The sequence below is a fragment of the Garra rufa genome, chromosome 13, assembly GCF_049309525.1.
Source record: "Garra rufa chromosome 13, GarRuf1.0, whole genome shotgun sequence".
NCBI classification, from domain to species: domain Eukaryota; kingdom Metazoa; phylum Chordata; class Actinopteri; order Cypriniformes; family Cyprinidae; genus Garra; species Garra rufa.
The window spans coordinates 36556719-36569036 of record NC_133373.1 but is presented as its reverse complement, the minus strand read 5'-3'; the positions used below and the strand labels follow the sequence as shown (position 1 = coordinate 36569036).

General features: G+C 33.9%; 1 protein-coding gene across 2 annotated transcripts; it reads right to left on the bottom strand.

Annotated features, from left to right (window-relative positions):
• Positions 1-2059: 2059 nt before the first annotated feature.
• On the bottom strand, positions 2060-12047 carry LOC141348908 (ras-related protein Rab-10). Of its 2 annotated transcripts, XM_073853221.1 has the most exons (6): positions 11932-12047; positions 9529-9667; positions 7634-7723; positions 6280-6381; positions 2311-2433; positions 2060-2280 (listed from the first exon to the last, which is right to left on the bottom strand). In XM_073853221.1, exons 2-5 carry the CDS (start codon positions 9607-9609, stop codon positions 2347-2349), a joined length of 360 nt encoding a protein of 119 aa, XP_073709322.1. In that variant the 5' UTR covers positions 9610-9667; positions 11932-12047; the 3' UTR covers positions 2060-2280; positions 2311-2346. The 2 variants fall into 2 exon arrangements, with proteins under 2 accessions (XP_073709322.1, XP_073709321.1); XM_073853220.1 differs by having other exon boundaries at positions 2060-2433.
• Between the last annotated feature and the right edge of the window lie 271 nt (positions 12048-12318).

Here is a 12318-nt window from a genome sequence, read left to right as displayed (position 1 = left end):
ATACACACACACACACACACACACACACACACACACACACACACACACAGGTTTACATGTTTTATGGGGACATTCCATAGGCGTAATGGTTTTTATACTGTACAAACCGTACTTTCTATCGCCCTTTCTATACTTCCTCAAAAAAAACTCATTGTGCATGATTTATAAGCCTGTTTCCTCATGGGGACCTGAGAAATGTCCCCACAAGGTCAAAATCTACTGGTATTCCTATCCTTATGGGGACATTTGGTCCCCACAACGTGATGAATACCAGGTACACACACACACACACACACACAGCTTAAGGCTTGAATAGCTTTGCTCCCAAACACTAGAGTAACACTAGAGTATAGAAATAACTTTTACTGTACCTTCTGATCACACTGCAAAAAAGTGATGTTCTTCATCAATGTTTTTGTCGTTTTCTGGTGCAAATGTCTTAAGACGTTAAAAAAAGCAGCCTTTTTTCAGGTTTCTTTGAAACATAAATCTTTTGTAACATTATAGATGTCTTTAATCATCACTTTTGATAAATTTTAAAGCATCCTTGCTAATCCTTGCTAAATAACAATACTAATTTCTATAATTTCTTTCTTGTTTTTTCCAAGCTAGTGAATGGAATAGTGCATAATGTTACACAAGCTTTTTATTTCAGATAAATGCTGATCTTTGGACCTTTTTATTCAAAGAATCCTGAAAAAAAAAGTACTCAACTGTTTTAAATATTGATAAAAAACAATCATAAATGTTTCTTGAACAGAAAATCAGCATATTACAATGATTTCTGAAGGATCATGTGACACTGAAGACTGAAGTAATGATGCTGAAAATTTAGCAATAAACAGTAAAAATCTTTTGACTGGTATTGCACATAAAATAAGAAGTCTATCTGCCAATGGGCTCAGCAAAAAAAGGACAAAACTAATTTTCATTTCCCACTAACAAATATTTGTTCTTGTTTTAAGCATAAACTCACTTAAATTAGTTCAGTTTCTCAGAAAACCAGACTTCATGTCTTCATTTTTGCATCTCAAGTATGTATCTTGTTTAAGGATGTTTAGATGTATGAATCTGAAATCAAACAAAAAATCTGTGAAAAATTGTGTCTTGCAATGCATGCAACATCTAATGCCATGGCTTTATGAATTGAAGACTTTCTGCTTTTATTTATGACCTTTTAAGGCCTCAATTTTGTGGAAGAGTGAATTAAAACTTTTTATAAAACCCACAGAAACTCTAAAAAACACACACTTGACTGCAAACTCACCATGCTTGAATAAACAGGACCAACATGTAACTTAAACAAGCTTATTTTTAATGGATCTGCAAAATCGTTTGAATTTCCAAAGAGAACGCTCCCCTCCCTGACACGTATCTGGACTAGAAGAGATACTTCCTGTCAATTACAAACATGGCAAAAACTTACAAAAGACCCCAAAAAACCCAAAGAAACCAGCATGCAGGAGAGAATGATTAACTGAGTGTGGGGAAAACAAAACAAAAACATACAGAGGAGATTGATAAAACAAGTAATTCTGAAAAATAAACAACAAACTAAATTAAAAAAAAAAAAAGATAACCAAAAAATATATAATGCCATTCTCTTCTGAGCAAACAGGTTGAATCCGGATGGTTCCACTCAGGCGTGTTGGGTTGAGTTAGCGGGTCAAGCAGAGAGGAGAGGACCAGTGTGTGTGTGTGTGTGTGTGTAATTGTTACAGAAAAGTGATGTTTAAATGTGTGTTTGGGGGGGATGAGCTCTAAGGCTCTACATTAAGGCACCGGACGAAAGAAATCAAAATCAAAGAACAAAAAAACCCAGCTAGAGAAGATCTCTCACACTAACACACAACACTAACCCCAAAACACTGGACAAAAGTCTCGTCTAGGATGTCGTACTGAATGCGACGCCGCTCCTCTGTGCCCACGGACAGCGTCTCCAGGTCCACTGACGGTCTCTATGTAGTGGTGAATGCGCGTTTTGTTTAAATTCATTTCGTTCTTTCTTTCTTTAAACTTTAAAATAAGTAAGAAGAAACATGAAATGACTTTCTTTACATTTGTTTTTTTTTTTCGTTTCAGAAATAAAAATGATGTCAGCAAGCAGTCGTGAGTGTGAGAAACGTTAGAAATGTGTTTTACAGAGAATCCCGTGAGGAGAACGGAAGAGTGTTAGACAGAAACAAGGGATGAGTGAATGAGACAGACAGAAAGAGAGAGAAAGAGGGATATAGAAGAACAGATTGTGTGTGTGTGTGTGTGTGTGTGTGTGTGTGTGTGTGTGTGTGTGTGTGTGTGTGTGTGTGTGTGAGTGTGTGTAAAGTGTGAGTAACTGTGTGTGTCTGTTCAACTGCAGCACTTGGTCTTCCATCCTGTGACTCCGCCTCCAGTGCTGATGTCCACGTTTTCACTGTTGGGCTCTTTTACGGGCGTCTGCGAATAAAAAAAAAAACACACAAAATATATATTAAAAGAGAAGTTCACTTCCAGAACAAAAATTTACAGATTGTTTACTTATCCCCTTATCATCCAAGATATTCATGTCTTTCTTTCTTCAGTTCAATTATGTTTTTTTTTATATATATATAACCAATCGTTTCGCTAGATAAGACACTTCTTCCTCGGCTGGGATCGTTTAGAGCCCTTTAAAGCTGCATTTTAAAATGCATTTTGGAAGTTCAAACTCAGGGGCACCACAGAAGTCCACGATATGGAGATAATTCCTGAAATGTTTTCCTCAAAAATCAATTCCTTTACGAATGAAGACAGACCGATATGAACATCTTGACAAGGGTGTGAGTAAATTATCTGTACATTTTTGTTCTGGAAGTGAGTTTCTCTTTTAACAAGAGATTTTGCTTTTGCAAACTTGCATTTTGAGTTTTGGTGTGAACCCTAGTTTATTTTGATAGCTTGCTTCAATTTGGTTGGTTGGTTTCTAGTGCCAAACTCACAGCAGTTTTTTTTTTTTTTTTTTTTTTTTTTTGCCATTTCTGTCAATGAAGGAGTTTTGGTTCCTTTGGTTGATTTGGCTTGGGGCACTTAATTTTTGGCAACACTGTCGACTTGATTGCACAGACATTACTGGAAGAGAACTAGACAGTAGTGACATCACTGAATCAACAATGAACTGACTTTAGCTGGAAATTGAGTGTTCACTACTGTCATCTTGCATTATCCACACACTATTTTCCGGTTTAACGCTGTAATGCAGCTTTGACACAATCTGTATTGTATACAGTGCTATACAAATTAGTGTTGTCAAAAGTCCCGGTACTTCGGTACCAAGTCGGTACTAAAAAAATTAAAACGTTACGGTACCAGGTTTTCTTAAGTACCGGTGGTACCGACTATCCGGTCAACCCGGTTCTTAATACGCTATACAAAAGGTGCGCTCTCACGCATTGCACACAGTTGCGCTCTCTTCAGCGGTGCTGCTGATGCCGCGGCTCTGACTCCACTTGTTGACAAAGTAGAGCCAGGCTTGCTCCAAATAGTTTGGATTTGCGGCTGAACAAGGCGAATATCATAGATCATCAAAAAACTATTTGCAAAAGATGTCGTCTAGGTTCTCTCGAAAGGAGGAAACATCAAACTTAAAACACCTCAAAGATCGACTCCGGGATCAAATGAAAGAGTTCAAGTAAGGTAAGTTTCATTTTAATTTCATATTTAGAGCATTATTGCATATTTTAATTTGAATGTCAGACTGAAATAAACATCACCGTTTTATAGTGAATCGTTAGCATAAGCGCGGCTAACGCTAATTATGCTGGGCCTTAGAATGAATTTGAACCAACGCTCCTATAACTTTTGTTAAGAGTAAAAAAAAAATAAGGACATGATGTATTTACTATTTTTTACACAAATGACATGTGTATCCAAAATATATGTGTTAGAGAATGTACAAATGTATGTATAGTTAACAATGTCTATGTCCTTAATATTCGTCTGTCAAAAAACGTTTTAGGTTTATTCTTGACTGGATAAATATGAATGCAGTTTGGATTGAATAAAAGTACAATCAAATAAAACACGTTTTATCCCCTGTTTAGTTTGGTAATACTTTAAAATAAGATCAAATTCATGCATCATCTAACATAAACTTAAAGTAAGTGAAACATATTTTTACAACATTAATTCATGTTTGTGAATGTTATTTAATACAAAAAGACATGATCATGTTTGTTCATGTTTAACAGATTAATATGATTTTATGCATTAGTAAATGTTGAAATTAGCCTAACCTCACTAAGAATAATTGCCATGTAATGTTAACTACTGTTTATTGTTAGGCAATGTTATCTAACAAATGAAAATTGTAAAGTGTTTTTAATACTGCAGTTTTCATCTGTGATAGACACTTGTCTTAATATATGTAATCTTATCTTAATTTATTATAACAGCTGAGGTTAGTTTTTTACTGAAAATTCATATTTTGCTGGTGTCAATGATCTAATGTTGCATCTGGTCAGACTTAGGCCATGGCTTTACTTAAGTATATTATATTTCTTTTTACAGTTGCAGATTAAGGAAGATCATGAAAGACCCCAGCGAACTACAAAACAGACAACAGTGCAGATGTTTTTCAGCAACAGCAGCAGAAATATGACAAAAAGTTTTGGGTGAAGCTTGTTTACATTTGTTATGCCTGTAATTGATTTAGATGTTATTTCATTACTAAAATGTTTACAAATACTTTTTTAACCTGTGAAAAAAACTTTTAACAAAATTTTACATTAGTATAAAGAATGGCACTGTTTTTTGTACATTTTATTTTTTTATTAATAAAAAATAGTGTGTTGCTCAATTAATATGTTATTGTGTTTTGCTTTGGTACCGAAATTGGTACCGAGAACCGTGGATTTTCAATGGTATTGGTACCGAATACTAAAATTTTGGTACCGTGACAACACTAATACAAATAAAGGTCACTTGACTTGACCATTGCAGTCCGGCTGATCAGGATGCTCAGAGTCATGTTTTGATAGAGCCACAGTGTTCATTAGGGGTGTGCGATAAGATCATAATTGTTGTTTTAACCATATGTGAGCTTATGTTATCACTCACTTTGCAAAAAAACTTTCTTGAGAGTCTAAAAGCATTCACTGCATGTTGAAGCCCATTAAAATGCCTCTGTAATTCAAGTTATGAAAGCAAAAATATCCCTATATCCACCTTTTTTTTCCTGTAAGAGTGGGAGTGGCCATTTGTAAATGTTATGGGTCTGGCTTCCGGTCTCATCTGTGTTCAGCTATTTTTAGCTGTACAAAACAGCTTGTTTTGCTGCTTGATATTGCAAATTGGTGTGTCTTACCTTATTATTTTAATGCATTATCCTAATTATGAGCACACTGGTTTGCAGTGCAAACAGTTTACCATTTACTGCATGTTGTTATTCCTTTCGTTATTTATTTCCCTATAGCAGATAATGAACTGGAAGTCTCACCCATAGGCTCACTTCCACTGTGAAGAAAAGGTGGATGGGTTTTTGTTCTTTATATTTATATAGTTGTCATATCACACAAAAACAGTGCCGTTTTCATAAATATTAAGTGTTTGAGCATGATTGCAAATGAACAACTAATTTTATTCAACAGTTCAACCAACAAAAAGGTAATACTGAGTGAAAATAGCTCCAAAAAGCTGGATCAAAATTTGTGCATTTTAGACCAAGACTGCAGTGCTTCATTTCTGAATTAATCTGTTTTTGAATGAATCATTTGAGTCAATGATTCATTCATAAACAGTCACTCGATTTGTTTCTAAATGAATCAGCCATTTTAAATGAATCTCTCGAATGAGTGATTTAATTAATCACATGCACTTGCGCATAGTTGTTCAGGTAGCTTTGCAAGTAGGTTTCCTAAAGCATCTTGAAGTTGCCAAAGTTTTTCTGGCCACTTCATATGCAGCTTCTGTGCCACTCCAGCAGTACAAAGATAGATTTAATTGATACTGATTTAATCTGATTGGTAACAGACCTCTTATTTTTCTAATAGAAAAAATTTGACATAAAAAGATGATACATTTAATAATGTTGGGAGGACTGGAGACTCACATTGGACACCATCATTCAGAAATTCAAGACGTGGAAGACCTCTAAGAAGACCTCACAAATGTATTTGTGTACTAATTAGTTTCACTATCAAATTGAAATAATAAATGGAAATGGAATGTTATCATCTAGCAAAAGAAAAGGCCAAAATCAACGAACCAATCACTGAATGTACAAAAGAGATCAGCCGCTGCGTCTGTGTAGTTAGTCACTGTACTCACCTTTCTGAGAATGTCTTCTGCTAACGTGAGGAACGCCTTTTCGATGTTGATGTTGGCTTTTGCACTCGTCTCGAAGAAGCGAATCCCGTGTTCTCTCGCGATCTGAGGATCAGCACAAGGACAGATAACATTTATTGTGTTATTGTGGCGCAGGCCTGAACTAATATGCATGAACCCATATGATTACACAAGTTCTTAGAGATATGAACACTTAGCAAAGTGCTTCAATAGGATAACTGACAAACTTTCAACAAATAAACTTATTCACAGAATGCTGAAAAAAAAAAAAAAAAAAAACTGGTCAACCAAAATCTCAACTAGTAAACAAACTGTCCATCCTAGGTAGAGACAAACTTCACGATTCAATTCCTTTTTTGATTCAATTAAATTTCAATCTTGATTTATTTGTATATACAGACAATCAGTGAGAGTATGACAAAATGTTTTCCAAGAAAAAAATGTCTCAGCTAATGCTGTAAACTTGGGTTTAAAGAAGTTATTCACTTCCAAAACAAAAATGTACAGATAATCTACTCACCCCCTTTTCATTCAAGATGTTCATGTCTTTCTTTCTTCAGTTGTAAAGAAATTATGTTTGAGGAAAACAGTTCAGGATTTCTCTCCATATAATGGACTTCTATGGTGCCCCCGAGTTTGAACGTCCAGTTCAAATGCAGTTTAAAAGCAGCTTCGAAGGGCTCTAAACAATCCCAGCCAAGGAAGAAGGCTCTTATCTAGCGAAACGATCGGTTGTTTTCTAAAAGCATTTACAATCAACAAATGTTCATCGTGTCTAGCTCTGAGGAAGCTGTGTATTCCGGTTCAAAACAGTTAAGGTATGCCGAAAAAGTAACATGTCATTTTCTCCTACATCGGTGCTGAAGTACCGACCCAGTGTTTACAAAGTGAATGAGCAAAGATCATCAAACACCCTTTACAAAAAGTTCACACAGAGCTAGACAAGATGAGCATTTAAAGTTAAAAAGTATATAAATTGTAATTTTTTTTTTTTAAATAACCGATCGTTTCGCTAGATGACACTCTGATTCCTCAGCTGGGATCATTTAGAGCCCTTCGAAGCTGCATTTAAACAGCATTTTGGAAGTTCAAACTCAGGGGCACCATAGAAGTCTATTATATGGAGAGAAATCCTGAAACGTTTTCCTCAAAAAACGATTTCTTTTCGACTGAAGAAAGAAAGCCATGAACATCTTGGATGACAAGGGGGTGAGTAAAATATCTGTAAGTTTCTGTTCTGGAAGTGAACTTCTCCTTTAAGAATCAATTTCAGTTGATCAAATTGAAAATCAGTATTTTCAGCCCAGCCCTAATCCTAACTCATCCACAGTCTCACCTGTTCCCCCTTGGCTTTAGGTACGATACGTTTGTCCTCCATGTCACACTTGTTGCCTAGCAGCATCCTCTCCACATCCTCGTTAGCGTGCTGTAAAAAAAAAAAAACCACACATTTGAGACGATGCATTCGTACAAAATACTTATGTTCACACTGACAGCTGAAATTAAAGTGGCTTCAGAAATCTTTGAAGAAACAGTACTGAAGGACTGAGTTGCATCATTGGTGCACTTAACTAGTATTTGAACGAAAAGCCACCAAACACAACCACATCCCTCATGGAGTCTCATGTTATATGAATTCTGGTGAAAATGCTGATCGTTGGGAAATTCTGCATGAATCATCAGAGCGAAAATCAAACGGTCAGCAGTTTCACTACACGGCTATGTATCTTTAAGTTTTTTTTTGTTTTTTTTTACAGGACTGGAACTTCAAAAGTCCTACACCAGCTGTTCTCGACTCAAAAATGGGTCGCAGGGCTGTTCTATTTATAACAACACAACAATAAAAAGCAACTACCCATATGATCATGCATAGTCAGGCTAGTAAAATAAATGGGCATAATAACTTTCAAAAGGGAAGAGAAAACACTTCCCATATTGTTTTGCTGTTGACGTCAAAAGATGCTTGTCCAAACAAACGCTGTATTTAGGTACAGATTTATGGGTCTCAAAAACCATGAACAAAACTATGACAGATAAAGGAATACTAAACGCCAATATGGTTTCATTTGACCAGGATTGTGTTGTGTGCAGTCAGTCATATCTCAAAAATCACATTAATAAATTCACAAATCATTGAGCAAGAGTTAACTAAAACCAAAAACATTTTCAAACATTAACTGAAATAAAATAAGTTACAGATTTTATATTTTAATTCAATTAACATTTATTTCAAGCATTAAAAATTATTTCATGGCTTTAGTTTTAGTTGATTTAATTCTACTTATGCTAGTACTTCTAAAAATGAGAGATTTAAAATAAAGTATGTTTTTTTTAATTATTTCAGTTAGTTGCAAATGCAATTTTTCTTTAGGTTACAGTACTACAATAACTAAAGCTAATAAAAACAAATACATAGATATTTCAAGAAAAACTAATTAAAAACAAAAATGACAAATACACAAATGAAAACAGAAAAATAATAGTAATAATAATTCAAAATATTAACAGTATATCAACACTAAAATAACACTGCATTTTCATAGCAATAACACATTTGTAAACCTGGACCACAAAACCAGCCATAAGCGTCAATTTTTTTAGATTTATACATCATCCGAAAGCTGAATAAATACGCTTTCTATTGATGAATTGTTAGGATAGTACAATATTTGGCTGATATACTATTTTCTATTAATTCTATTAACGCTATTTAAAAATCTAGAAAAAAAAAATTGATTTAACATTGTCCAAATTAAGTTTTTAATGCATATTACTAATCAAAAATTAAGTTTTGATATATTTACGACAGGGAATTTACAAAATATATTAATGGAACATGATCTTTACTTAATATCCTAAGTATTGGGTATGTCATGTGTAAAAATGGGTCTTAGGCCAAAACTAGTTAAGAAAACTTATTACAATACTACAAATCACAACATTTTCTATTCAGACATACCCAAAAAATGTAAATTTCATATTTTTTTTGTCAACACTTAACATCATTTTTCATTTCTTTCTTCTGTTGAACACAAAAGACAATATTTTGAAGTATGTTTGTGACCAAACAGTTTTTGGTTTTGGTTCTGTTGAAGTCAATGGGAACCAGCAACACTTTGGTTACCCAAATTCTTCAAAATATCTTCTGTAATGTTCAACAGAAGGAAAGAACACATCAATTCCTGAATGGCTGTTGTCTGAGAGTTGGAGAAAGGTTGTGTGGAGACTGACCTCGTCAATATTTCTGAGCCATTTGCTGATGTTTTCGAAGCTCTTGGCGTTGGTGATGTCATATACGAGCATGATTCCCATGGCCCCTCTGTAGTAAGAGGTAGTGATGGTGTGAAACCGTTCCTGCCCCGCTGTATCCCTGCACAAACACAGACAACCACAATCAAACACTTCATTTCACTGCAGCAACCCAGACACTCATGGACCCAATGAATAACAGAATACAGAAGATCCGAATTTAACTTTGGCTGGCAATAGCTGGTGACCACAGCTGACTAGTTTAAGCGCCTCCAATTGTTACCAACCAATTCTATCTCAACAACTGTTGCCATCCACTATACTGAAAGACAAATGATTGTGTTTCAATAGGGTACAAGGCATTTTACAGAAAGTATAAAAAAAAATGGAAAAAACAAAGCTGAGGAGATAAACACAAGATTGAAATTTGATTCACAATTCAACGAAAATCCACCAAACCAGTAAAACGTCATTCATTCAGATGGATTCAGACTTAAAAATGAAGCCAAACGTCAATGTTTTTTAGATGCAACTGTAATTTCATTAAAAACATTTTGCTCCAATGACAATGGAATTATTTGGCTGATTTTCTATTTTGTATTTGCAGTAAACTGTCTTTTAAAAAAAATACTGTGTCACTGTGACACAGCCAAGAAAGATTTTCTTTCTTTTTCTGTCATTACTCCAAAATGGTAACACATTCCTGGCCGCAAGCCACCAAATGAAACTATGAGGAAAAGCAATAACCCAGCAGATCACTCTCTGAATTGCAGGCTGGCTTTTTTTCGTTTAGCATGAGCTGTTTGGATGGTAACTTCCAGGCTTACTTGCCAGTAACTGGTTTTATCTTCTGACTAAAGCCAGTTAAATGCATTTGGTAATTTGCATCCTGCATACAAAATACTAAGGCTATTGCAATAACTAAATAATAATAATAATAATAATGAACTATTTGAATAATAAATGAATAATAATAATAATAATAATAATATTGCATACAAAATACTAGGGCTATTCTAATAAATCAATGATATTAATAGTTAAAGTTTTCAAGTTGATGCAACTATATGTGACCCTGGACCACAAAACCAGTCATAAGGTAAAATTTTACAAAACTGAGATATATACATCATATGAAAGCTCAATAAATAAGCTTTCTATTGATATATGGTTTGTTATGATATGACAATATTTGGCCGAGATACATCTATTTGAAAATCTGGAATCTAAGGGTGCAAAAAAATCAAAATACTGAGAAAATCACCTTTAAAGTTGTCCAAATTAAGTTCTTAACAATGCATATTACTAATCAAAAATTACATTTTGATAGGTTTACAGCAGGAATTTTACAAAAAATCTTCATGGAACATGATCTTTACTTAATTTCCTAATGATTTTTGACATAAAAGAAAAATCAATAATTTTGACCCATACAATGTATTTTTGGCTATTGCTACAAATATACCCCAGCGACTTAAGACTGGTTTTGTGGTCCAGGGTCACATATATTATTAAGTTGAGCAAAAAATGTGTGACTTTTTTTTCCATTGTTTGTTTACATTAATATTAAAGTGATATTGTCAGATTTGTGACAACTCCTTTTCACGTTCTTAGAAGTTACAGTGTTGCTTTATCTTTCCAGAAAGCATGTGAAACATGTTGGTTATATCATTCAGTTTTTAAATATAATCTAATTTTATATACACTACCAGTCAAACATTTTTGAACAGTAAGATTTTAAATGTTCTTTAAAGGATTTTTCAGGATTCTTTGATGAATAGAAAGATCCAAAGATCAGCATTTATCTGAAATAATAAGCTTTTGTAACATTATACATTTGTTTCGGGAAAGAAATCATAGAAATTAACGTTTTTATTAAGCAAGTTAAATTGTTCAAAAGTGATGATAAAGACATTGATAATGTTACAAAAGATTTCTATTTCAGATAAATGCTGTTCCTCTGAACTTTCTATTCAAAGAAACTTGAATGATTTCTAAAGGATCATGTGACTCTGAAGACTGGAGTAATGATGCTAAAATTTAAAATCACATGAATAAATTACATTTTAAAATGTATTCAAATAGAAAATATTTCTTTTAAATGGTAAAAATATTTCTAAATTTTTGTGTTTTTGCTATACTTTGGATCAAATAAATGCAGGCTTGGTGAACAGAAGAGACTTCTGTTAAAAACGTTAAAAATCTTGCCGTTTAAATACTTTTGACTGGTAGTGTAAATATAATTTAATTTTATATAAATCATACTTAATTTTATATTTTAAATTTCATTTAAATTAAATTGACACACTTAAAACATTGCTGTATTGCATGTTGCATTGTGTATAATGTGTTATATGAACTCATGCAAACACACTCAGTACTTACCATATCTGTAGCTTTATCTTCTTTCCTTGCAATTCAACTGTTTTGATCTTAAAATCGATTCCTAGAAAGACAGAAGTTGAAGAAAGACACTTAGAATTTTTTAATTCTGCGAGTGAAATATTTAACGAAAAAGTTGCATGACTAGAATTTTTTTCATTGGAAACAGGTCCATCTAGGATTTCCATACTAGTCTGGAGTCACATATGAACATGAGTTTGCAGTGGACTGCAGTGGATCTACCATCTTCCTGAGGAACGTTATAGGAGGCTTTTTCACCAGGATGTTGAGGCTAAAAATCAAATCAGAAGGTCCAGAGCTTCTCCACATATCTCACACGCTACACTACTCTTCAAGCAGTTTGTTATTTGCCAATATTGCTGTAATCCT

What these genes read in the sequence shown, in the direction of transcription:
- LOC141348908 (XM_073853220.1), bottom strand. Translation starts at nt 9,609, where the DNA reads ATGGGAATCATGCTCGTATATGACATCACCAACGCCAAGAGCTTCGAA. An exon ending in CTAAAGCCAAGGGGGAACAG is followed by an intron (nt 6,382 to 7,633) that starts GTGAGACTGTGG and finishes GCTGATCCTCAG; the next exon opens with ATCGCGAGAGAACACGGGAT. An exon ending in CAGAAGACATTCTCAGAAAG is followed by an intron (nt 2,434 to 6,279) that starts GTGAGTACAGTG and finishes TTTTATTCGCAG; the next exon opens with ACGCCCGTAAAAGAGCCCAA.